Below are 27,683 nucleotides of genomic sequence, written 5' to 3' on the forward strand. Positions count from 1 at the left end.
TGAGCCGCTGGACCTTGTCATATTCAGTCAATTCGAGCTATATTTCCCAGAACTGTGGAAACTGAACGTTCAGTTCACCGCAGTATAATGAGGGGAAATTGTTTTTAGACCACGCTTTTCACAAATCCTCTGTTTACAACACTGTACCCCACCGTGGTCGCCTGCTAAGATGAGTGAAGTGAACAAACAAAAGTCTACAGTGCAAGGCTAGATGATACAGAATCACATCCGACAGAATGACTAGACAGAAGTGCTAAAAATATAGTGCACCAATGCAGCAGAATTTAGTTCCTTCCAGAGATACATTAATATTGTATTATGTAATATTTGACCTTAACATATTTCTCAAATGTATCATGTTGATAAATATGAAAATAGACAAACGTCTGGCCGTACCTAAGACACAATATAACTAACGAACTTATTAGCCATCATCCACCTATATATAGGTCATGGGCTCCAGCCCATACCTTCAAAACGTATGACGATTTAAAACCACAAATCATAGGCAAATGTTATCAATTATCAACACCATCATAATCATCCTCACATAACCACAGGCCAAGTCTTTTTATTTAACCTTTATTTTACTAGGCAAGTCATTTAAGAACAAATTCTTATTTAAAATAACGGCCTACCCCGGCCAAACCTGGACGACGCTGGGCCAAATGTGCGCCACACTATGGGACTCCCAATCACAGCCGGATGTGATTCAGCCTGGATTTGAACCAGGGACTGTAGTGACGTCTCTTGCACCGAGAAACAGTGCCTGACCGCTGCACCACTCGGGAGCCCAAGATGATGAGTACCATCTGCGACAAAGGCTATTGCTATATCACAACTTTTGAAATGGTTGACATCCTCAAATGGTCACACAATACACAAATGATAGGGCATGACAAAAAAGCTGACATTTTAGAAAAACTGTATTTGCCAAAAATATTTAAAATAGCATTTTTTTTTTTTACAATAACCAGCAGAAATTCCAAAATCCAGGGGGGGTTGGGACTCAAGAAAAAGTGTCAACCATCACAAACTTGACAATACTGATGCCTAAATGATTTAGCATACAAGAACGTGTGAAAAATGATCATACAAACAAGTTGGAGAAATTCACACAAATATATTTCCAAGTAGGCCAGTCATTAGGTTTCACAGCTCCTAATTGGAATTTGAGCATCCTCTCAACAAACACAAACAAACGATATCAATGAGTTTACTCTGAGGCACTACAGATTCCTGGAGATTTGTAAAATCATCATGTACATTTGCAATTAACAGCAATTAGAAAGAAAGGGAATCATATTGATCATGTTACTTTTCTGAACGTTAAGGCATTAACACACAAAATAACCGAAAAAAACTAAGTTAAGCCGTTCTAACCTTGACAGCCATTCAATTAAGTAGAAGCCACAGGAATGTCAAATACCAACTGCGGAATGTAGGTGATTGGTTTCATACCAGCCACTGAAAACTGTAGTTGACGTGAGTGAAACCAATGGCGAATGATATCGTATCTAACATGTGGGGGTTAATGAGATGATTAAATTCTGTAGTTTGAGGAATGATACATCAGTTCTTTTTTTGCATTCATCGTTACAGTATTTGATTAAAAAAAACACAAAATACCAGTGTGCCATCACTTCACGGTAATGATTAGTTAAGCGATTTAGAAATATTCAGTATGCAAAGATGGATTTAATGAGTATCAAAACAGGATTTGTTTAGAAAATTAGTTTATCAAAATGCTGCACAATTATAGTTACAAAACTTTGTGAGTAATGAAAAGTTATCAGTTTGATTGTCATTCTTTCAGTCCATCTTTTCACTCAGTTTTGCAAAACTAAACTGGGAAGAACATTTTTTTTATTTTTTTTTTAACACATGGAACACAGACGGATCACATCTTACTCATGTCACTTTTAACAGACGTCCACTTGTCTTTCGGAAATATGGAATATTGACAGAATGTTAAAACCGTACAGTAACCTCTGACATCTAATTAACAGTACTTCACAATGTAGTGTTAATGTCTACTTATGGAGTCTGTTCCGATTTCCTCACTGAAACTCAGAACAGACACATTGGCTACTCTTTGCTGTGCACTAAGGCCTCGTGGTCTTTGGATGCTCTCTATGGTGAATGTACATATGCGACTTCGTCTTGCTACTCTAGAATTGGAGGGGGAAGCTCAGAGAAAAATAGGACTAACGATGAATAGGGCCCTATAAAATCTGTTAGATTTTTTGGCCAAATTCTGTTTTCCCTGTTTTTTCATGTGTTCGCTCTCAAATTTAAAAAAAAAAAAATCACAAGTTTTAAATAGAAAAACAGCAGCATTTGATGTTCTAAGTCCACCACAACGCTTAAACCACATCAGGAGATCACTTTCAAGGGCTGTGAAAAATCAAAGACATTTATATTTTTGGCTGTAGTGTGCACCAGCCAAGACTTGTTTGGTTATCTGTGTTTCTGTAGCGTGTGATTGCAGTCTGCTGAATTTTTTTTTTAGAAAGCCTTCCCATTTACCAGAAGACGGTGATTATTAGCATCATTGCTAACGGCTACACAAAGTGGTAGACAAACGTGCACTCAGACAGGCGCATTAACATGCCTTTGCTTCTGAAAGTTGAAGGAAAATACAAACCACTGATGCAATTTGTTTATGTTTTATGATAATCTTGGCTAAATAATACATTTTCAAATACATTTAGTTGATTTCTTACCAAAGTTCAATAAATGTTTTAATATTATTGAATTCCGTTTTAATGTCTGGATTCGTGATTCCACCCACATAGACTTTTGTAGGGCCCTGCATGAAGTGTGTGGGTGATTGTGGTGAGTGTTAACTATTTGAGTTTGCATCTGTGGGTCTGTTTTCTGCCATACAGTTCCTGTCATTGCTACATTGTGGACAAGAGTTCAGTTCTAGCAGCTGTTGCACACTTCATTTAGCTAAGCGCGGATTTTCACCTTGTGTGTCCGTTTCCTGTTCTAATAAGCCCTTAAAGCTGGGATCCTTATCCAAAATGGTGAAACAGTCACGTCCATTTGCGATATTACAACAAAGTGGTAACTGCAAACATCCCCCCCACCTCTTTGCACACACGATAGAAGAGGACAATATTTTCTGCTTTGTTTTTTTTTACCATGCTGCGCGACGCTCCTCAGCTCGGCAACAACAAAAATAACGGTGGCACTGTTTCCCCCTACTGCAGATCCCATCTTTAAATACAGAGCCAGTTTGTGGCTCAGCACTACATTCACATAGTCCAGAACCATTGTCCAGACTGGCCAGGTCAGGCGTTTAAGAAATGAATCATTAGGAAAAATGACTAAAAATATACTTTCTGTATATACAGGTGTGTGTGTGTGGGGGGGGGCTTTCATAAGGGTTGTCCTTACATTGACCTAGTGGTCACTACTATAAACTAACAGCTGAGGTCTACAGCAGCAGATCCAGGGGTTACAGGCAGCACAATCTACATGGCTAAATTCCTAAAGTACAAATAAGCCTTTAGAAAAAAACAGCTGAAACTCTGCCTCGATGTTCACTTTATGATATTCTATTAAGCACAGGTATATTAAAAGAAACTAATTATCTTGTAATAAAAAATAATTTAAAAAAACGATGATATATTGGAATCAACCAGGAGTGCAGCTTCTATCTCAGAACAGTGCTTCAAATCTCACTGTAACCCCCCCAAAAATAATCACAAAATAGAGAAAACAAAGCGGATATATCTATGTTCATCATACTTACAAGAAAAATAAAGAAAATAATCTAAAACACAACTCCAGTGTCTACCTTTGCTTAGGGTTTGTAACAGGAACCAAGTGTTTACTTTCATGAAAAAAATACTTCGATGCATCATGTGGTAAGAGAAAAGCATGGTCCTCCTTCAGTAGTCTTTTCTGATGTCCTGTCTATTGGAATAGAGTTGAGTCTGGGCCATGTAGTGAGGAAGTCCTGTAGTGTGGAAGCATGGTTCAGACCATTCAGCTAGGATGCTAACAGTGTGTTTTTGTGAGTCTCCCAAGCAGGCAGCACTTTCCAAGCCTCATTCTGCAACAAACCGCTCAAGCTATACATCCTTGTAGTGTCAAAATCTTTTCTCCCACAGGAAAAGGGACAGAGTTCCTTTTCATTTCAAAAGGTTCGTTAAAAAAAATGCTTGACCAGTAAAAATGCTAATATGAGCTGGGCAGTGTTTCTCCGCTTCTCCCCCCCCACCCCAACCTCCTCACTCCAGAACAGTGTGAGTCCGAGGTGTGAGCTTGGGGAGTTGAGGGTCCATGTGACACTACTCCTTAGTGGGGGAGAGGTCTCCGCTCACTCTCATCTCATGCGGTTCTGCCTCATGAGAGGCACAATGCAGGAGGGCGGGCCAGCCTTGCTCAGGAAGGGGTGCTTGAGTAGCTCATTGGCTGAGGCCCTCTGGGTGGGGTCTCGCACCAACAATTTGTCCAGGAAGCCCTTGAGGAGAGGAGAAACCTGGGAAAAATAACATCAAAGGATGACTATCAATTTCAAAATGTTGAATAACAGGGCCTTGTGTGAGAGAGAGGCTCTTTCTAGTGTGCCTAGTACCTTGTGTAAGTTCTTGAGTTTGGGTGGTAGGTTGTCACGGATCATCTTCATAGCTTTGAGGGGGGGCTCATTGAAATAGGGGGGTTCTCCGTCCACCATCTCGATCACCATCACCCCCAAGGACCAGATGTCCACCTACGGGGTAGAATATTGTATACACACAGTGATCAGCGATAGTTTCGAATTATAGTGCATGCACACAGACACAACTAACTGGACATTACCTCAGGCCCATAGGGCAGTCGTGAGATGAGCTCCGGGGCCATCCAGTAGGGTGTGCCCACCAGGGACTTGCGCCGCTGGACCTCTTTCGACACCTGGGCGCAGAAGCCAAAGTCTGACAGCTTCACCTGGGGGGGGGGCATAGAGGAAAGGGTCAGAGCAACACAACAATTAAGACGACCTGAGTAACTGTTGATCAGATGCTTTGAAAATTAATTATTTACGGGGGAAAAACAGGCATTCTAAAAACACTGCCATCTTTACAAATGACTAAATTATAGACTTTTCAGCTGACATGGACGTTGTGTTATAGATTGACAGGCTTAACTCTTAACGTACCACGAACAATCCTCTATCTGGCAATGTGCTGCTTTACAGTATTACACATCACAGTAGAACACCTCCCACAGCTTTCTGAGAAAACCTTTGCAATGCCTGGGTGGATAAATATCCTGTCTGCCAATGGTGACCTCTGAAGAACAGGGCTCACTGACTCAAGCATGCTTTGAATTGGTAAGGGGAAATGTGAATACACACAAACGCGCGCAAGCACGCACACACACACACACACACACACACTCTTCTGCCGAGAATCAGCTGAGGGTTACTGACTACACTTCCCCTTGGGTCAACCACAATAAGAGCTAAGCACAGTCCTTAGCATGCCAACCATGACAGCTACAAGTGACTTCAGGGGGTTTCAGGTTGACACTTGGGCTCAATCATCTACAAACTGTTGTCGGGTAAAGTAAGAAGTAAATTAACAGCGTGAGCTTCAAGCCCTCCATTACCTCTCATACTGTAGATTACAATACTTTGGGAACAAACATGACTGCAACAAGTTCCTCTTTCCCCATATCTTCATTTTGACAGCTGGTTTCATATCGTTTGGATATGTAAATGGGGTAGCCTGTTATGACTCAGGGATATGGGGAGGGTTGTCACGATACCGGTAATCCCAATACTCGGAAGTATATCATGGGAAAGAAACAAAACATGAATCAGAAATTCTGTTGGATACACAGAGCCTTCTTGTGTCACTCAGAGTCACATGCTAGGCCTATATCACACAATATTTTATATCATACAGCAGGTTTTTCAAGGACCATAGAGGTCAGTCTATTTCGGGTTTTATTTTTTTGCCATGGAAAATTATAATATCATTGTGTATGAAGCAGGGTTGTGGTGAGTGAGTTAGGTGTACATACTCCAGTCTTATAACTGTCTATGAGGGAGGTGGTGATGAGGGTTTGTGGTCAAAAAGCAACAAAAAAAACCCATGACTGAAACTTACAAGTTAACCTCCCTTTCATGTAAGAAAGTCATGACCATCATGTTTGACCAATTCTAGTCCCGTTGCTTAGGTCCTACCCGGGATCATTTTATGGAGAAGGACTGGGAAGCTCAGTTATGGTGACTTTTTGAAAGGAAATTCTACTCCAAAATGAATGAAAACATGATGCGGACACCAGCTGAAATATAATTTCTATCTCCATAAATGGGCCCAATAACATACTGGTAAAAATGTTAGTTATTTTAACATATTGGATAATATAACCCATGCATGGTCTATATTATCAGATGTGATATTAGCAATAAGCATTATCACCTGTCGCCCAACTAATGAAGCATAGTGGCTATAAAATGTACATAAGACGAAGCATTGGGTTTGTCCTTCTGCATTCACCCTATTGGACAACATTCTGATTGTTATTAATTTTTGTTATTTTATTATAAATATAAATTAAAATTCATCATTACAGTGTCATTGCCCTTGTAAGATGACTATGCCCATTTAAGTGGTCTGTTGCACAGCTGCCCCTAAAACTATGGCACGCGCGATTAAAGGAGTAGAGGAATAAAAGTGGGAGCAATGTAAAACCGGGATCCCACTCTTTAAAAAAAAAAAGGTATAAAATAGAGAGGCCAGAACTGCTTTCAAAAGTGTTTTCACAATTGCATTAAGAATTGCTGTGCATTGACTGCGTGTCAGAATACGTTTCCCTCCTACGGCCCTCGCAACATGAATGTGCCTCGAGAGGAATATAGTATCTGGCATAGAACACGCAACAACAAGATGACTAGGTAACTATTCTACTATGGGGTTGTTGGATTTTGTTTTAATAATATTACATGGGAAAATAGTAGCAGTGGAAAGTTCCATCCTGAGTGATGAAGTAGAGGCTTTGAATGGCTTTGCCAGCCACTACAATAGGCTACACAGCGCCGTCGGAGTTGAACGCTGCACATTAAAGAATGTCAGTTCAGTGCACACAGCTTAACAGAGAAATGTTCATATTTGAGAAGAAACCTATTTGGGAATATATTTAACAGAACAGACATGGCCCGGCCCAACCCCCATATATGAAGGAAATCCAATGCAGTCACAGAACTTTAACCTCTGAAGTCAGGTGTACGTACTCTGCCATCGTGGGTGAGCAAGATGGAGTCACTCTTGATGTCTCTATGGATGACGCCCTGGGTGTGCAGCACTGACAGAGCCTTCAGCACAGACAGGCACACTGTGGCTATCTGCTCCTCATTCATCCTGGACACACACACACACACACACACAGGTCATTAGCACTCAGAGCTGACAGAGAAATAACATCTCACACTACAGGTTGCATTGCAGTGACATGAGGGTGTAGCCATGCAACACTACCACCTAGTGGTGAATTGTTTTTTATTTATTTAACTAGGCAAGTCAGTTAAGAACAAATTCTTATTTACAATGACGGCCTACACCAGCCAAACCCGGACGACGCTGGGCCAATTGTGCGCCGCCCTATGGGACTCCCAATCACGGCCGGTTGTGATGCAGTGCCTTAGACCGCTGCACCACTCGGGAGCCCTTACCATTGCTTGAACTGTAAAAACAGCTACGATATGAGCAATTGAACACTATATCACTAGTATGAAACACAGACATCTCAAATCTAATCAGCATAGCCCAGGGCTGCCCATGGCCCTTCCTGGAGATCTACCGTCCTGTAGGTTCAGTCCAAATCTATTTAACATACCTGATTCTGCTCACCAAGACCTTACCTAGCCGAATCAGGTATAGGTTAGGGTTAGACTGAAAACCTACAGGACAGTATAGTTCCAGGAAAAGGGTGGACAGCCCTACCATAGTTTATAGTCCTGCTGGTCAGTTGTGAGAGCAGCAGATCAACGGTTATTGCTATCCGGGATCCTTGGCACGTCCAACTGTGACACCACCCCATTGAAGTTGAAATGTTTAAATAGTTAGGTTTTAGGCTATGGAAATCCCAAGGATGCCAGATAGCACTAACCGCAGATCAACAGACACGCACCTGGTGTGTGTGACAATGTCAGTCAGAGCCCCTCCCTCCAGGAACTCCATGACGACCCAGAGTTCATCTCCCACCAGGTAGCTGTTGTACATCTCCACCACATTGTCATGGTGATAGTCCCGCATGATCACCACCTGGAGAACACAGGAACCAGCGTTACTAAGGAGACCGTAGGCGATTACACGGCACATGACATCACTCATTACACCCCTGCAAAGATATGCATGAACCTCACCCTCAATGCAGGACAAATCTTTCAAACGTTAGCAAATCAGCTCTGTAATAGCCACTCTAAAAGAGTATGGATCACACAACTAATAGCTTATGAATTCATTATAATGTATTCCCTGAACATCAAAAATCTTAAAGACCTTTATCATCTCAATTGCATTCTGTTCAAGTAAATACTAAAACCCACCTCATTGAATAGCAGCTCCCGGCGCTGCTGCTTGCGCAGGTCCATCTTCTTGACAGCCACCAATTTGCCAGTGCTCTTGATGGTGGCAATGCACACAATACCGGTGGAGCCCTCTCCGATCTTGATGTAGTGGTCCAGGTAGGTGCGCGGGTCACCCGGGTCCACCACCATCTGCAGCGCGGCGCGGAACTGTTCATGGGACACCCGCTGGGGCTCCCTCTGGGGCGAGAGGGCCTGCTGTGGTGGTAGGGCAGGGGCCGGGGGACGGGGAACGGGAGCCTTCTGCTGCTGGTGGCCGTGGGGGGGCTCAGGGCCCAGGACAGGGTGGGAGGTGTGGTGAGGGTCTCCTCGTAGCTGGCCCTTCTGTGGTGCTTTTCCCCCGTCTCGCCTGGAGGCACTAGAAGGACCGTTGTGTGGCGGTGCTTCATGTGGTCTGGCTGGCTTCAGCTCCTAGAAGGGAGAGAAAATGATGACACTATGATCAACACTTATGTCAGAGGTCTGTTAAAGACATGTAATAGAACATTAGCGGCACTGGTTTCCATATCTCCCAATGTCCTGGTGTTCTCCTAGCAGCATGTCAGTACCTGGCTGGTGGGGCTCCTTCCTCCTTCACTGTCAGCGCGGGGATAGGTGTTGAACGGCCTGCTGCTCTGCTGTGCTGTCTTTATCACCCCCTCTGTGACAGGCAGGTTAGGCATACGGATGTTGGGCCCCGAGAGAGGCCTCTTATCCCGGGGTGACTGGGGGCTGCCGTCCCTGCCCGTGTAGCTGGACTTAGGCCTCTTGTCGCTGGGCCCTTCCCTGCGGACTACCTGGTCGTGGTGGTCCCGTGGGTCCATGTCTCTGGGCTTTGGCGGGGGAGGGGGTGGGCCGGGACGCTCCCTCTCTCGGTGCCTGCTGCTTGGTTCCTGGCCCCGAGGCTGCTGCTGTGGTCTGCCGTCCTCTCGCTGAGAGCGGGGTACCCGCTGGGGCTGCCGGGGGTCTCCACCAGCTAACTGGTCCGGCCTGGGCCGCTCCCTAGTGCAACAGAGACACGGTAAACAGGTTACATCTCTCTGGAGTGGTGGAAACATTTCTTCAGAGAGTTATTTTACAGCTGAGATCTGAATACCCCTTGGCCCCCTTCTGCCGACACTGTACCTGTCTCTGATGTCTCCATAGTGATCTGGGTGGTGCTGGTAGGCCAGGTCCCCATTCTCATGGCCTCCTCCCCCCGAGGATCCGGAGTCTCTGCGGGGCTGGATAGGGGGGCTGCCTCGCCTCAGGGAGTTGGAGCGGGTCACCGACATGGTGTCAAACTCATCCAGCAGCCATGTCAGCGAGCCGTCAACAGCGATCTTACTACCCCGCACTATGGTCTACAGTTTGGAGAGGCAGAGACACCAAGTAAGGAGGGGTTGAGATCAGACCAGTCAGGACAAGAGACACTTCCTGGACTGTCACAACTTCATTCTAAAAAGAGATATGATGACCGACAGATTCTATTTTCAGTGATGTCTTTTGCCTTCGCTGCGTTTATTGTTCAGGAAAGAAGACAATCATGTTTACTGTTTAGGTTCTGTGGATTCAGACTGTGATCCAAATCTGACGTACAGTAAGCTGAGACAGCTACAGTTCTGTGCCCTTTCCCATGGCCTACCCACTGAAGACAACAAAGCCGGAACGTCTGTGTGCACTATCCCTGATCAAGTGAAAATAACTTTAAAAAACATTGAAAATGAAGTAAGAGTCATGTGACATCTTCACGTGCATGACCCATCACAGCTTTTTACCATGGCATTCTCTCAAATTACAACTCAACAGAGAATGCCACTACAGGGAAAATATCACTTCCTGTTTGTGACACGCCCCTTTCCTCCCACATCCCATTTTGATGACCCCTGACCTTGCGGGGCTCCACCGTGGTGATGACGGTGACGTCGATGAAGGGCTTGGGCCTCTTGGCCGTGTCCTCGATCAGAGACTGCCATTGCCGCGGCAGCCCCACAAACTTCTGTTCCTGCTCGTCAAAGTCTGTGTGCACGCGGTGCTCGAAGTTGGAGGGCGCCGAGATCTGGACACGGGGCTTCTTCTTCTTAGTGAACATGGCGGTAGCTGGGCATCAGACCTGGAACACAGAGAGGAGAACAGGGGTGTATTCATTAGTGCACAGCGTGGTAAACCGTAGCAAAACATTTTGCAAGGAAAAATGGTTTGCAACTAAAAAAAGGTTTATTATTTAACAATTCCAGGTTGCTCCCTTCCCGTTACGGTCTGTTTGCTTCGGTTTGTTTCCAAAAGAATACACCCCAGGAATGACTTTGGAAGAGTGTTAAACACATCAGCAGTTCATGATGATAACAAATGATAATACCAAGGATGTCCTGTTTCTTTTCAATAGAGCTGAGAGGCTAACGCATCAAAAGTTGATCTGTCATGCGGCCACATTGACACACTTCAGACTATAGATCTGAAAACCTGTTCATGTAGACTGACAAAATCACACAGTGAATATCCTTTGGCAAATGCACAACGAGAGCGATACAATCAGAGTACACAACCGTGTATGTAACTTCGACAGGTTGACATTAGAATATGACAGTATAATTTGTAGGGACATCTCCCATAAAGACAAATACCTTATACAGGTAGCAGCCACTTTCTTCAGAGCCAAAACATTTATTAGTCAGGTAAGTATTACTCCGAGATGAGCCCAAGGCCCCCAGAAAAATGACTTCCCCTTTCCTTCACAAGCACATTTTCCCTCTAGCTTATTTCTCTACGCTCAAACATTCTGGATTCCTTCTCTTGCTTTAGATAGAGAGGCAGCTATCCCTGAATCCAAACACTGGGCTGCCTGCCTGCGATATGCTGCCCGTTCGTGTCCACGGTCCTAGACCCACCCAAGCTGCAGGGAAGGGGTGCTTGGCGAGGGGCTGAGGGATACCGCCTGACTGGCCCATAAAGCAGAACTGACTCAATGAGTGTTTGAAGTGTAATGTGATCATCCACCCATCTGCACAAACCTGTACAAAGGGCCAGAGATGAGGTCAACATGGGCCTTCCATTAACTATTTAAAAGCCACCATTGCCGGGCAGAGTTGAACAACCAAGTCAGCATGATGACTAAATCAAATAAGGCGGCTGCTACTGACAGTACTGCTAGATGATTTATTTGCTTCGAAAAACTGCTAGAGGGGCCTCTCGAGTGACGCAGTGATTTAAGGTACTGTATCGCAGACCCGGGTTCGATCCCAGGCTGTAGCACAACCGGCCGTGATCGGGAGTCCCATAGGGCTGCGCACAATTGGCCCAGCGCTGTACGGGTTAGGGGAGGGTTTGGCTGGGGGGTGGGGGGCTTTATTTGGCTCTTCGCGCTCTAGCGAGTCCTTGTGGCGGGCCGGGTGCCGGCAGGCTGACTTCTGTCGTCAGTTGAACGGTGTTTCCTCCAACACATTGGTGCGGCTGGATTCCATGTTAAGCGGGCGGGTGTTAAGGAGAGCGGCTCGGCCGGTAATGTTTCGGAGGACGCATGACTCGACCTTCGCCTCCCGAGCCCGTTGGGGAGTTGCAGCGATTAAAAAATAAAAATACAAAGGTTAGATGAGTTTACAAAAACTGACTGAATGGGAAACATACTGAGCAGCAACCACATAGCCCCACATAACTGAATCTTGCTGACAGACTTGTAAAGTGGTTTGCTGAAGTATTGGGTTGCTCCTCTGAAACGCTGCCTTAGTGGAGCCAAGCAACGAAGGGGGAAATAGTTTAACACAGCCAAGGAAAAATGATTATTCAATGTCAGAAGTTTTTTTGGGGCCATCAGCAACTGCTGAGATGACAAAAACATGTCCAAACTGATATTCAATAACTGAGTCAGCGAGACTGACAGAATTGAGTTGCATTATGATCTGCTTGACAACTTGGGTGTCATGAAAACAGCAAAAACATGGCATAAGCTTAGGATAAGTGACTAAATGAAAGCGGAAAGCACCACAAACCACATGGTGGAGCTCAGGTTGCAGCCTGCAGGCAGTGCACCGGTGAGACAGGTTTGAACAGGTGAGGCCCAGCTGAGAGTGACACAGCAGCAGGTGTAGTAGCACCTCCCCCAGAACACAGACCTCTCTCTTCCGTGTTGTACAGTTCCCCCTACGAAGCAGGTAGCAGGGGAAGAGAGAGACAAGTGTCCATGCACTCAGACTAGACAGACAGTTACAGGACAGAAAATAAGATGCCCCTGGGAGACCAACAGATGCACACATTTTCAACTATAACTGTGCCGATGTATCATCTCCATTTTCTTCTTCCCGTCTGTCAGTAAAGCGGTCATAAAGCCTAGCTTATATAACTACCATTCATTGATAATTTCCCTCTGTGTATGAAGAGAGTAGAGCTGCAACCACCCACGCAGTGAAGGAAAAAAAGGTGACGTTCACGACACACTATCCCGTTTATGGAGTCTCTCACATTAGCATACTATTATGCACCGGTGAGCAGTAAGAAAGCCACTTCAGTGGCAGCGTAGACCCAGACAGAGCTACTGTCTGTCAAGCACAAGGGGTGGTCCACCAGAGTCCAGGCACAGCCATGGGTGTCAACGCAAAACACCTCATTTCAGCTCTGTGATGGGTTAATGCGGGGCTCTCAGTCAAAGTAGTTAACATCAAAACAATTGTGCTCGGGGCAGGCCCACTCTGGAGGAGGATAAACCGTAAGGCATGACTGACGAGGTGGCAATTCAAAAGGTAAGCCCCTCATCATTCAGACTGCACTGTCACCACACAGATCCGGACAACGGCACGTCTAGTCGTCAATTGCCTTATTCTGCTAACTCAAATGGTTTTCCTCTGTCCCATTTAGGCATACCTCACATACCATTTTACAAGGACTACACTTGAAGGTTAAAGGACATGTAAACATCTCAAAACCAAAAATAGATTTAGGTGATGACTTACTTCAAGGAAGGCTTTTTAAAGAGAACCTGTATGAGTCATAGCTAATCACTATTCCAAATGCACACGTCAAATATAGTAAGAGTACACACCTATATTGTATAGTACAACACATGCATGCCTTGGACATGAAAATGAATCATGTTAACTATTTTCATTGCATTTATATCTGCAATATTCAATGTGTTGCATTCCCTCCTGAATGCAAATGCAGTAGGTTGCGTCATCGCGGACACTATGCAGGGTTCAGAGGTGACACAAAATGAGGTCACATCTTCAGGGATTTGTCTCACCTTGTCCTGCATTCCTCTGCCTGTAGCAATCATCACTGTCTATTTATCATGATGTAGCTTAGCCTAGATGTTTGTGGGCGTGCTCCACTGTCACACCCTTTCATTTGAAGTTTAGCCTACTGCCCAGTGATGAGTCAGAAATGCTAACTAACAGAATTCTACCCTCTAACTGAGATTCCATGATTTAGGAAGTGCAGTGCGACCTTGGAGCCGACCCCGATTCCAGCCAGAGTGCTTCTTATCAGGTCTTGCCTATCTGTTGTTGTTTAACAAGCCTGGTGTTAGGGTGCAATTTGCAGCAAAACAAACGAGGATAGGTCTGTGAGCAATTACAGTAAATGTAGGAATTAAGATAAGCGTAGCAGTTTCCCATCCACAAGCACGTGGGCTACAAGCAGTGACTATTACTGACAGTGTCAGATCCAACTAAATAACAACTACTAGACCATTGGTTTCAGTACCTTGTTATGCTTTCTTTATTGTCAAACATTACGTTAGGCTATAGCTTGCAAAAACACGACCAAAAGAGAAACTACGGTCTGAAAAGTATCGTTACTTCAGGGTGTAGCCTACCTCCCTCAATTTCACGAGTATAATCCCGTTGTCTCTTATCACTTTGACAGTTGTTTACATGTGAAACAGCACTAGGGAAGTAGTTTCATGATCGTATAGCAAAATAAAACTAAAACAGATATGAGCAGGTTTAGGAACCAAAGGTCAGATGGGTGAAAATAAAAGACCAGAATTCCACATGCTGGTGGTAAAGATTGTGTAGTTTAATGTGTAGTAAGAAGTCACTGCGTTTATTACTCATGTAATGGCTGTACATAGAGCATTTGTTGGATTTGACCTCTTATAATAACGTGTTTGAAGTTGATTTGAGGCTAATCTTATGAGTGAGTTTTTACCTCAGAAATACAAATATACATTTTGCAGTGGAGATAAACTTCACGGTTGAGAAGCATATTAGGTTAAATTATATTCGATATTTTGACGTAAGAATGACTATGAAAACAATGATTAACGACAGTAAAACTGTCTTTGATTTACTCACCTGAACGTCTATCCAACGCGATACAATCCACCTGATACCATTTCACGATCACGCATGAGAACAAGGAAAAAAATATCCCAGGCAGCCTCGCTCTGTGAGAACAGACTCTCCAAAGTGAGATCAAGAAGTTATTTCCGCAGCGTTTCAAATAGGTAAAGAGCTGCTGCTAGTGCACACGCCGTATTTACCCAAAATGTACGTTTTACGATAAAAAACGACTTATGAATAACTTCCGAAATAGAACTGTAAACCTCTAAAAATCAATGTTGTCGCATTCCGATGGTTTCACTAACGCGGGCCAGTATCATGACGTCACCGGGAAACGGGGTAAAATGAGAGTCACGTCTGACTCATTCAAATCCCGGAACGCCCACTGCCTGCGGTGTCTGTTCAATGATCACTCTTCTTACTAGTCATTATGATTGTTATGTCATCTATTATATGACACGGCCAAGCTGAAAGCTTGACCTAGGCACATCAGGGGGAAACAGGAATGTTCAACTACTGGTAAATACTAATGTACTCGCTTATTTATTATAGCACTGTCTCATCAATACTTTAACGGCATCTTGTGAAATATCCAGAGTGACTGCTAATTTGAACAGGATTGTCAGCGGATGAACACAAGCAACCAGTGAAGAGAGGCCTCGGAACAAAAAACATGCACTGTAGCTTCCTCCATCAAAACTGTTCATAGTGTAAGCAAATGTGGTCAAATAATAATGATGAAGCAAATGTCAAAAAGATTTGTAAAGATCCTATGTCTGCCATCATAATGAGTTGCTGCTAATGTGCTGGGGAATACTTGAACGATTTATATCAAATATTACTGGTCACATATACAAAAGTATGTGGACACCCCTTCAAATGAGTGGATTCAAATGAGTGGATTCTACTTCAGCCACGCCCGTTGCTGACAGGTGTATAAAAATCAAGCACACAGCCATGCAATCTCCAGAGACAAACATTGAATGGCTTTTCTGAAGAGCTTAATGACTTTCAACGTGAAACAGTCCTAGGATGCCACCTTCCAACAAGTCAGTTAATCAAATTTCTTACCTGCTAGAGGTGCCAGAACAACTAAGTGCTGTTATTGTGAATGGAAACATCTAGGAGCAACAACGGCTTAACTGCAAAGTGTTAGGCCACACAAGCTCTGAACGGGACTGCCGAGTGCTGAAGCGCGTACAAATCTTCTGTTCTCAGTTGCAACTCTTACCGAGTTCCCAACTGCGTCTGGACAAAACGTCATCACGATTAACTGTTAGTCTGGAGCTTCATGAAATATACAAGCCTAAGATCACCATGCGCAATGCCAAGAGTCGGCTGGAGTGATGTAAAGCTCGCCACCATTGGACTCTGGAGCAGTGTAAACGCATTCTCTGGCGTGATGAATCACGCTTCACCATCTGGCAGATGGATGCCAGGAGAACGCTGCCTGCCCGAGTGCATAGTGCCAACTGTAATGTTTGGTGGAGGAGGAATAATGTTCTGGTGCTGTTTTTCATGGTTCGGGCTAGGTCCCTTAGTTCCAGTGAAGGGAGATCATAACGCAGTTTGGAACTCTGTAGTGAAGCCACTAATTTGAAGGGGTGTCCACATACTTTTGTATATAGAGTGCATTCAGAAAGTATTCAGACCCCTTGACTTTTGACATTTTGTTACGTTACAGCCTTATGCTAAAAATGTCTGAAAGTTTTTCCCCCTCAATCTTCACACAATACCCCATAATGACAAAGCAAAAACACGTTTAGAGATTTTGGCGAATTTTCAAATAAAAAACAAATACCTTACATAAGTATTCAGACCCTTTGCTATGAGACTCAATTGAGCTCCGGTGCATCCTGTTTCCATTGATCATCCTTGAAGTGTTTCTACAGCTTGATTGGAGTCCACCTGTGGTAAATTCAATTGACTGGACATGATTTGGAAAGGCACACCTGTCTATATAAAAAGGTCCCACAGTTGACAGTGCATTTCAGAGCAAAAAGCATGCCATCGAAGGAATTGTCCGTAGAGCTCCGAGATAGGATTGTGTCGCGGCACAGATCTGGGGAAGGGTATCAAAACATTTCTACAGCATTGAAGGTCCCCAAGAACAGTGGTCTCCACTCTTAAATGGAAGAAGTTTGAAACCACCAAGACTCTTCCTAGAGCTGGCCCCCCGGCCCAAACCTGAGCAATCGGGGGAGAAGGGCCTTGGTCAGGAAGGTGACCAAGAACCCAATGGTCACTCTGACAGAGCTCTAGAGTTCCTCTGTGGAAATGGGAGAACCCTCCAGAAGGACAACCATCTCTGCAGCACTCAACCAATCAGGCCTGTATGGGAGAGTGGCCAGACAGAAGCCACATGACAGCCCACTTGGACTTTGCCAAAAGGCACCAAGATTGAGCTCTTTGGCCTGAATGCCAAGCGTCACGTCTAGAGGAAACCTGGCACCATCCCTACGGTGAAGCATGGTGGCAGCATCATGCTGTGGGGATGTTTTTCAGCGGCAGGGACAGAGACTAGTCAGAATCGAGGGAAAGATGAACCGAGCAAAGTACAGAGATCCTTAATGAAAACCTGCTCCAGGACCTTAGACTGGGGCAAAGGTTCACCTTCCAACAGAAGAACGACCCTAAGCACACAGCCAAGACAACGCAGGAGTGGCTTCGGGACAAGTCTCAATGTCCATGAGTGGCCCAGCATAAGCCCGGACTTGAACCTGATCGAACATCTCTCTCAAGTCCTGAAAATACCTGCGCAGCAACGCTACCCACCTAACCTGACAGAGCTTGAGAGGATCTGCAGAGAAAAATGGGAGATACAGGTGTGCCATGCTTATAGCGTCATACCCAAGAAGACTCGAGGCTGTAATAGCTGCCAAAGGTGCTTCAACAAGGTACTGTGTAAAAGGTCTGAATACTTACGTAAATGTGATCAGTTATTTATTTTTTATAAATTTGCAAAAAATTCTAAACATTTTCTAATTTCATAAATTGTTTCAAATTGTTAGACTTCAGTTTTGCATAAAGCATGAAGATCTGTTAATAATATTACCACCCTACCTTAAATTGGGCTTAAATTACTGTAATTATGTATTCCGTACTGACTCATTTGCAAATTAAGTTCCTAATTTCCATAATTCCACTCTGGGTGAGTGGTTTCCTGTTTGCTATTCATTGACTACAGCTCAGCGTTCAACACCATAGTACCCTCAAAGCTCATCACTAAGGTAAGGATCCTGGGACTAAACACCTCCCTCTACAACTGGATCCTGGATTTCCTGACGGGCCGCCCCCAGGTGGTGAGGGTAGGTAGCAACACATCTGCCACGCTGATCCTCAACACTGGAGCTCCCCAGGGGTGCGTGCTCAGTCCCCACCTGTACTCCCTGTTCACCCATGACTGCATGGCCAGGCACGACTCCAACACCATTAAGTTTGCAGACGACACAACAGCGGTAGGCCTGATCACCAACAGCGACGGCCTATAGGGAGGTCAGAGACCTGGCTGGGTGGTGCCAGAATAACAACCTATCCCTCAACGTAACCAAGACTAAGGAGATGATTGTGGACTACAGGAAAAGGAGGACCGAGCACGCACTCATTCTCATCGACGGGGCTGTAGTGGAGCAGGTTGAGAGCTTGAAGTTCCTTGGTGTCCACAACATCAAACTAGAATGGTCCAAACACACCAAGACAGTCGTGAAGAAGGCACGACAAAGCCTATTCCCCCTCAGGAAACTAAAAAGATTTGGCATGGGTCCTGAGATCCTCAAAAGGTTCTACAGCTGCAACATCGAGAGCATCCTGACTGGTTGCATCACTGCCTGGTGCGGCAATTGCTCGGCCTCTGACCGCAAGGCACTACAGAGGGTAGTGCGTACGGCCCAGTACATCACTGGGGCTAAGCTGCCGGCCATCCAGGACCTCTACACCAGGCGGTGTCAGAGGAAGGCCCTAAAAATTGTCAAAGACCCCAGCCACCCCAGTCATAGACTGTTCTCTCTACTACCTCATGGCAAGTGGTACCGGAGTGCCAAGTCTAAGACAAAAAGGCTTCTCAACAGTTTTTACCCCCAAGCCATAAGACTCCTGAACAGGTAATCAAATGGCTACCCGGACTATTTGCATTGTGTGCCCCCCCCCCTTTTTACGCTGCTGCTACTCTGTTCATCATATGCATAGTCACTTTAACCATATGTACATACTACGTCAATCAGCCTGACTAACCGGTGTCTGCATGTAGCCTCGCTACTGTATATAGCCTGTCTTTTACTGTTGTTTTATTTCTTTACTTACCTATTGTTCACCTAATACCTTTTTTGCACTATTGGTTAGAGCCTGTAAGTAAGCATTTCACTGTAAAGTCTACACCTGTTGTTATCAGCACATGTGACAAACTTTGATTTGAATATTTAACTTATAGCAACCCTGAAAATGTCATAACAATATGACCACTATCTTAAGATATTGGACTAAATGTGTTGAAATTAAGAATTCAGACAGGTGATTTGGTGCCTTTTTGACAAGGGATAACCATTTACCTGTCCATTACCTTTTTGACCTTTTCTGATCATGTGAAAATAAGATCTCAGCAATGGTAAATCCTAACCTCATAAACTAAAAGTCTTCTGTTCCTGATAAGCTGCTCTATAACATGGAATACAAAGCATAACACCAGAAAAACATTTATTTTGAAGGGGCAGTCGTGTATAATTTTCAATTAATTAATCTGCAGTTATTCTTCTGCTATCTATTGTTACCAATAATTTACATGTTAAAAGTATCTTCTGATTACAATTATGTCATCTCTTTTAACTAAATGCAATCTATTAGATTTCAAAATGTATGTAGGTATATCTAGCTGTCCAATAACACATTCTGCACTATGTAAAAATCCAGAGTGCATTGAGGGAATGTTGGAAATAAATCTTGGTTTCTTTCTAAACATAGCAATGTGTGAAGTGAACTGTCAAAAGAGTTGAGTCCGCAATTAATACATTGTTGTCTCTACCATCTTGCCCTTTGTGCTGTTGTCTGTGCCCAATAATGTTTGTACCATGTTTTGTACTGCTACCATGCTGTGTTGTCATGTGTTGCTGCCTTGCTATGTTGTCTTAGGTCTCTTTATGTAGTGTTGTCGTGATGTGTTTTGTCCAATATTTTATTTTTAATCCCAGCCCCCGTCCCCGCAGGAGGCCTTTTGGTAGACTCATTGTAAATAAGAATTTGTTCTTAACTGACTTGCCTAGTTAAATTTTAAAAAATGGCAAGGGTAGTGTGGATACAAAGAGAACAGTTCTCTATATTGGGGGGGAAAAAAACGATGCAATGTGAATGGGGCTTGACATGTCAGATACTAACCAATCCAAAAGCTGGGTTCAAACAAAGCCCTTGCTGCCTTAGCCAATCCATGCAGACTTCCAGGTCTGGCTCAGGAATGTGGAAAGGTCAATGATAAGAGGGAACGTGAGCTTCCACTGGGATACGGGTCAGTCAGTTCAAAGTGCTTTGATAACCAACACTACATTTGAAATAATCAGTCTGTCTGGACTTTGACAGTCTAAGAGAAGGGCCTCCCTAAAATTCTCATAAATACAAGCCGTCACATAGGCCAAGAAAAAGAGATAACTATGAGATTAATTTCTTAAGCTTCCAGCTTGCAACTCAATAGTCGTAATAATTGTTCTCTTTAGTTGAGCCTAAAGCACACTGCAGAGGTTGACAAGCCAGGCTTTCATTGCATAACGACTCGGGTACTATTCAGACATCTTGTCAAATTACGCTAACAAGCATGTTTGACATATCAAGCTATGCTGATTCAGTTGAGAAACAATGACATTTCAAATTAGGAGAGTTCATGTTAACTGAATCGGTCAATCAAGTTAAAAGGTAGTCAGTGATTCATGACCTAAACAGTATCGGGATGACCTCCACAACAACTAAGAGCAACAAGAGTGAGGCTAAACTCCTCTGCTGTTTTTGTCCAGCTGCAGTCACGTTGTAGCTTAGTGAAGCAGACCCATGCACATGCGCAGCTACTCTGAGTGTGCATAATCTTGCATTGCATTAATTTACAATATATCTTGCAGCTTGTGGTAACGTCACACCGCTGGGTCTCAATTTTAACATGTGATCGTAACAAAACTGTCCCTTCCACCCAGTCTGTCTGCAGTTGAGGCCGAGCCAACCTTAAACAAACCCAAACCGTTGACTCATGCAATGTGATGACAAACTTGCCAGGCGACAAGGAAGAGGAAGTAATGAATTATGCAACTGCTATGAGACTTGTTTTGCGAGAGATATGTCACAGTATGTAATTGTGCTGCTGGGCCCAGGAACTAGTAGGCTTGACTCTAGAGCAGAGATGAGGAAACTCCAGTCCTCGGGGGCCTGATTTGTGTCACTTTTGTCCCAGCTAACACACCTAATAATAAATCATGACCTTCAGTTTAGAATGCAATTAGTTTAAATCAGCCGTGTTTGCTACAGATGGGAAAAAGTGTGACACCACTCCGGCCCCTCGAGGACTGAGTTATCCATCCCTACTCTAACCCTCCATCTCTTCAGTGCAAACAGCAAACCACACAAAGCCTAGCAGCCCATGGAGGGCTGCACCTCAACACATTAGGTCCACAAATCAAAATGGACCTGGGAGAAATCACAGCAAACAGTAGAGATGAAAAAATAAACCAAGCTCTTCAACCAACAGCCTCCAATTTCAAAGAAGAGCCGTTTGGGGAGTGAACATAGATGTATGAATCTTACACACTGTAATTGGCAAGGTAATGTTGCCGTGCTTAGCCCTGTAATTAGCCTATGATATGTTACCATCATCAAAACAATTATGAAGTCATACTGTCAAGCACTTGTATGATCACATGTAAATATTGAGATAAAAGTGGGCCCCCTAGGCTAATATCTATTTTGTGCAGAGCAGCTTGGAAAGTTTGGTGTGAAATAGAAAAATAAATGGATGACATTAGTATCAAAATGGCGGTCAACGCTGTCTTTGCTCAGTCTGCACATTCAGTGTAGTTTCTTTCATGCCTACAGTGGCAGGGCCTATTCACCGGCAGGAACAAAAACACTGCCTCATTCACTTAGAATATTCCAGGGTTATGCGGCAGGTTGCCTAGTGGTCAGAGCGTTGGGCCAGTAACCGAAAAGTTGCTGGATCTAATCCCCGAGCTGACAAGGTAAAAATCTGTCATTCTGCCCCTGAACAAGGCAGTTAACCCACTGTTCCCCGGTAGGCCATCATTGTAAATAGGAATTTGTTCTGACTTGCCTAGTTAAATTAAATAAATATGCCTGCATAATGCAACAGCACCTTTTCTTGCTTTGCAACCACAATTCATTATTATATTCTCTCATTGTGCAACAGTTAAAGCAGAGGGGAAATGTGGCCAGCCCATTACCCACAATCCCCTGCCAAACTGTGTACACAAGACCTTTCTATTGCCAGGGAAGCAGGTCCTAGCTTGATTGTGGACCTCTCTGATTGAAATGATTACACATTGCAAACATGGAAAACAATTCACTGTACTGTGTGTAGCCTATAGTCTACTACACTGAGCCTATATTACAGTCAGCATGACCTACACAGACAGGGCTATGTTTAAGAGACATAGATGACAAGAGATTCCCGATGCCATCACTCTTACCCACACAGTGACATATCAGCCTTATCTGAAAACAATGCCAGCCAGTAGGAAATATGAAACTGAAATGCAGAGTATGATAATGTGAAGCCAGGACTGAAGAGATGACCCGTCCACACCACACATTCAGGACTACAGCATAATATCCTCTGATCACTTCCTCAGTGAGACTAAGTTGCTCCGAAGAGAGTGAGGTAGACAGGAATGTGCGAGCGAGAGAGAGAAGCGCAACTGATGAGAAAGTGAGCCCATTAGATTCTGTGTCTTATAAAATTATAATCAGAGAGAGAAAGTGAGTTAAGGACTCAACGAGGGATTGACTCTGTCTAGTTGAAAGTTAGAAAGTGAGGTGCCTCCCTGGGTCAGATGAAAGCATTTTAATAGCCAAATATTGAGGCATGATGTGAAAACAGAGCAGTAGCTGTGCTAAAGCCCTTCAAATGAAAAGCTGACTCCACCTTTCGCCTGGGGCGGAGGGGAGAGAGAGGGCTCCTAAAAAAAAATATATAATATGTAGGCCTACAGGGTGTGGAATAGTAGTGGGAGGAAAAAAAGCAAAGCACATCATTATAGGCTAGCCTACATTACTTTGGTAGCTGAAATGAGAGGATTTCACACATAATGGCCCTGAACATCTGTAAATACACTGGAAGTCTGGTTTTAGGACTTGTCTTGGCCCTACATGTTGTGTGGATGAGTTAAACCTGAACATGTTCATAAGTGATCTACGAACATGACCAATGAATGCACGTAGGCCGCCCTCTATAAAATCAGCACTAGAGGCTACTTGATGCCTTCCATTTTTCTTTCCGAATCCTCTACTGGAAACGATTTATACAGCTGTGTTTTTGGAGGCAACCTATGGAGGCAACCTTAGGGCTCAGATCAAAAGAACGACAACATGCCGTCCGTGATCATGTGAACTCAGTGTAGTCTCTGATCTAGGGTCTCTCAACTACAACTTCACACTGCCGCCCCACTCCACTCTCTGTTCTCTACTAAAAAGGGGATTTATGCAGGCAGGAAAAAAAGGAAAATGAGAGATGGAGTTAATTGAAGCCTCCTGTTAGAAAGAGTTACAATTGTAAGCCTAACTATTGGTGAACTGAATGGTCTAGACATAACCACCCCCCAAAAATACATTTGAGAGCACAGAGCAGTAATAAAATGGCTTTTCTACTAACTACCAACGAAAGCATAGGCCAGGCGTCCTTTGGCCTCAATTAGAGGTTGACCGATTAATCGGCATGACCGATTTCAAGTTTTCATAACAATCGGTAATCTGCATTTTTGGACGCCAATTCTAGACGATTACGGCCAATTACATTGCATTCCACGAGGAAACTGCGTGGCAGGCTAACCACCTTGTTACGCGAGTGCAGCAAGGAGCCAATGTAAGTTGCTAGCTAGCATTAAAAACTTCTTATAAAAAACAAACTTAATCAGTAGTTAACTACACATGGTTGATGATATTACTAGGTTAACTAGCTTGTCCTGCGTTGCATATAATCAATGCGGTGCCTGTTAATTTATCAGCGAATCACAACCTACTTCACAAAACGGGTGATGATTTAACAAAAGCACAATCGTTGCACGAATGTACCTAACCATAAACATCAATGCCTTTCTTAAAATCAATACACAAAAGTATATATTTTTAAACCTGCATATTTAGTTAAAATAAATTCATGTTAGCAGGCAATATTAACTAGGGAAATTGTGTCACTTTTCTTGTGTTCATTGCATGCAGAGTCAGGGCATATGCAACAGTTTGGGCCGCCTGGCTCGTTGCAAACTAATTTGCCAGAATTTTACATAAAGGTTGTGCAATGTAACAGCAATATTTAGACTTAGGGTTGCCACCCGTTCGATAAAATACTTGACGGTTCCGTATTTCACTGAATAAATAAACGTTTTGTTTTCAAAATGATAGTTTCCGGATTTGACCATATTAATGACCAAAGGCTCGTATTTCTGTGTTCATTATATTATAATTAAGTCTATGATTTGATATTTGATAGAACACTGGTAGGCAGCAGCAGGCTCGTAGGCATTCATTCAAACTTTACTGCGGTTTCCAGCAGCTCTTAGCAATGCTTGAAGCACAGCACTGTTTATGACTTCAAGCCTATCAACTCCCGAGATTAGGCTGGCAATACTAGTGTGCCTATAAGAACATCCAATAGGCAAAGTATATGAAATACATATGGTATAGAGAGAAATAGTCGACGCGTCATAATTCCTATATTAACTACAACCCAAAACTTAACTGGAAATATTGAACCACCAGCTTTCATGTGTTCGGAGCAAGGAACTTAAACGTTAGCTTTTTTACATGGCACATATTGTTGCACTTTTACTTTCTTCTCCAACACAGTGTTTTTGCATTATTTAAACCAAATTGAGCATGTTTCATTATTTATTTGAGACTAAATAGATTTTATGTATTATATTAAGTTAAAATAAGTGTTCATTCAGCATTGTTGTAATTGTCATTATTACACACACATATACATATATATAATATATATATATATATGTATATAGAAAAAATAAATAAAATCGACCGATTAATCGGTATTGGCTTTTTTTTGGTCCTCCAATAATCGGTATCGGTGTAGAAAAATCATAATCGGCCGACCTCTAGTCTCAATGTGATGTAAAGAATTTGTTTCCTATTTTATTTGCTTCCATTCCAAAACTCCCAGAATTCATGGGGAAAAATTAGCCTATGCCACACAAAAATGCTTATCAGAAATGTGTTGGTTCTGATAAATAGCCACATATCACAGTGGTTTTGGGTAAACAAACTAAAAACACTTTCTGGGCAGCGTGTAGATACCCTGTCAATCTCCTATCACAAAACTGGGAAGAGCTTAATAACTTGACACAGACTAGGTGGGGGAACACTAGTCATGACAATTCCAAAACCCCTTACAGCTTATCACTGCATCTGTTGATCTCTAACATCCATCCCTAACAAACAGATTGTGTGGTGGTACAGAGTTGTTGGGGTGACTGGGTGTAGTGTAGGTCTTTGTTTGGGTAGAGTGCAGTGGTTCCGTCTGTGTGACCCTCAGTGGAACTCAGACATGCCAGGAATGTGTGGAGTGCCCGGCGCTGATCGCACAAACCTGCTTACTTGCACCCTGTCACACCAGCACTAAACATTTATCAGCTGCCAAGTCTCCAAAAGTAAGGATAGAAAGAGAGAGAGGTTGTCTACACTTGACACTTACATGCAATTTCTGCTATCAGAATACGAAGATCGCATTGAAATGTCGCTTTGGGGTGTGATGGGTGTTCAGATCCGACTGACCATCTCAGGAGGTGGTCAGGGATGCATTGTGTGCAGATTTCTTCTCATTCTAGATGCAATCCGTCTACCGAAAGCGCATACAGTGGGCGACATAATCAATACTCCTCCCACAAGTATCCAAAAAAAACTAATGTTTTGGGACCAAGAGACACCTTCTCACTATAACGTTGGAGGAAATACGTTCCTAGTGTGTGAGGAACATGTTTGCTGGCCTCAAATGCTAGCTAATACTTTGAATAAATACTTTTTGTTTGGTTAGAGTTACGCTAACCTGTTTGCAATCCCTTTAGTGTTATTTGCTAGTTGGCTGGCTAGCTACAGAGATTAGCTGGCTAGTTAGCTAATGCCATCAGTTGTTGTGTTATCATATGTTGCCTATTCCACCATTTGTGGAATTCATACTGACATCTATATATAGCACAGGAAAAGGGAATCGGGACACGGTTGACATATTTAAATGTAGCAGCATGACACGTTCAGAATTCCATGATCAGAACTCTATGATCAGAATACAAAAGCTTCATGAACTGTCAAGTCGAGAGAGAGAGAGTGTTCAGGATTAGAGTTGTACAGGGCTAGAGTTCAGGATTTCATAGATGAGATAAATAATAATTTGGTGGGTGCTTACATTTGTACTATTTTACACAAGTACAAATGTGTATTGTGTGAGAATTGGACATTTGTTTTTGCATATCCCACTGAGACACGGTCGGAGAGTGGCGTCACGGCCAGGGATCAGTCATTATTGATGGTGACCCTGGAGCAATTAGGGTTAAGTGCCTTACTCAAGGGCACAGAGATTTTTCACCTAGTCGGCTCGGGGATTCAAACCAGCGAACGGTTACCTGCTGCCTGGTTCTGCTTACAAGAAAGATTAAATAAGGCCATAATACAAGGCCTGAATTCTTCAGTAGAGCAGATAGCTAGATTAGACTGCAGCTAACATCAGCGGTCTCTGGATAGAACCTCAATCTTGACTTTCCTAACAAAGTAATTGCTCCTCCTAGTCCAACTTTGTGTTATTGACTGTACTTTAGTTTATCCCACGTGTAACTTTGTGTTGTTTTTTTGTCGTACTGCTTTGCTTTATCTTGGCCAGGTCGCAGTTGGAAACGAGAACTTGTTCTCAACTGGCCTACCTGGTTAAATAAAGGTGAAATAAATAAACTACACCACAGCACAAACTACACACATCACTTAGCTCCCCTAGGGCGTTTGAATAGTTAGAGCAAGCTAACAAAATCATTGTTTCTCAGCATAACAGCTACTTTGAGGTACACGGCTTCTACCTATAGCAGTGGATTACTAGCATACTTTAACCAATGTAATGTTTGTTAGTTTACCAGTTGGATTTGTCAACTCACTAACTAAACTAGCTTAGAGGTTCTTATTGGCCGATAACGTTAGCTAGCTGCTATATTTCTACAATGAAAGAGTAGACTAACGTTAGCTCGTGACTAATTTCACAGAGTTTCAAGACCCATTATGAATGACTTTATATTGCATAAAGTTACTCTTATTCTAGAAAAGTTCGTTTTTGGTTCACTAGCCAAACAAACTCATTCTAGCTAGCAACTAGCTAGCTAGTATTAATGGTAGCAAGTTGCTAACGTAGCTAGCTAAACTTAGTTTGGATACCTAACGTTAAGTCAGTAGGCATAGCTGAATGAATGAAAGACAATTGATTCGTGTCATAATTACCTTAAATTTCCTTCGTGCACCGCTAAAGTGGATAAATAGTTTATTGATTCGCTTAATAAAAGAAGCTGCCCAAAACTCTGTAATTTTAGCCGAAGTCTCACTTTCTCGTCGTCATATTGAGGCTGCTGGTGGTAACACTACATCCGGGGAGCTGCTCCGTAGCAACCAATACCACCATG

The 27,683-nt window shown here is 43.4% G+C and overlaps 1 protein-coding gene across 2 annotated transcripts; it reads right to left on the reverse strand.

Moving 5' to 3' along the window:
- Positions 1–908: 908 nt before the first annotated feature.
- LOC115206131 (serine/threonine-protein kinase PAK 4) lies at positions 909–27,651 on the reverse strand. Of its 2 annotated transcripts, none has more exons than XM_029772750.1 (10): positions 27,505–27,651; positions 10,437–10,658; positions 9,692–9,909; positions 9,136–9,568; positions 8,549–8,998; positions 8,131–8,264; positions 7,235–7,361; positions 4,816–4,941; positions 4,592–4,726; positions 909–4,495 (listed from the first exon to the last, which is right to left on the reverse strand). In XM_029772750.1, the coding sequence occupies exons 2-10, from the start codon at positions 10,635–10,637 to the stop codon at positions 4,340–4,342; spliced, it is 1,980 nt and encodes a 659-aa protein (XP_029628610.1). In that variant the 5' UTR covers positions 10,638–10,658; positions 27,505–27,651; the 3' UTR covers positions 909–4,339. The 2 variants fall into 2 exon arrangements, with proteins under 2 accessions (XP_029628610.1, XP_029628609.1); XM_029772749.1 differs by lacking the exon at positions 27,505–27,651 and adding an exon at positions 14,833–15,149.
- Between the last annotated feature and the right edge of the window lie 32 nt (positions 27,652–27,683).

The sequence above is a fragment of the Salmo trutta genome, chromosome 13 (genome assembly GCF_901001165.1).
Source record: "Salmo trutta chromosome 13, fSalTru1.1, whole genome shotgun sequence".
NCBI lineage: Eukaryota > Metazoa > Chordata > Actinopteri > Salmoniformes > Salmonidae > Salmo > Salmo trutta.

Coding starts and splice junctions, on each gene's coding strand:
- LOC115206131 (XM_029772750.1), bottom strand. CDS start 10,637: ATGTTCACTAAGAAGAAGAAGCCCCGTGTCCAGATCTCGGCGCCCTCC. Junction 8,265..8,548: donor GGGAGCTGCTATTCAATGAG/GTGGGTTTTAGT, acceptor TGTGTTCTCCAG/GTGGTGATCATGCGGGACTA. Junction 4,496..4,591: donor AACTCAAGAACTTACACAAG/GTACTAGGCACA, acceptor TATTTTTCCCAG/GTTTCTCCTCTCCTCAAGGG.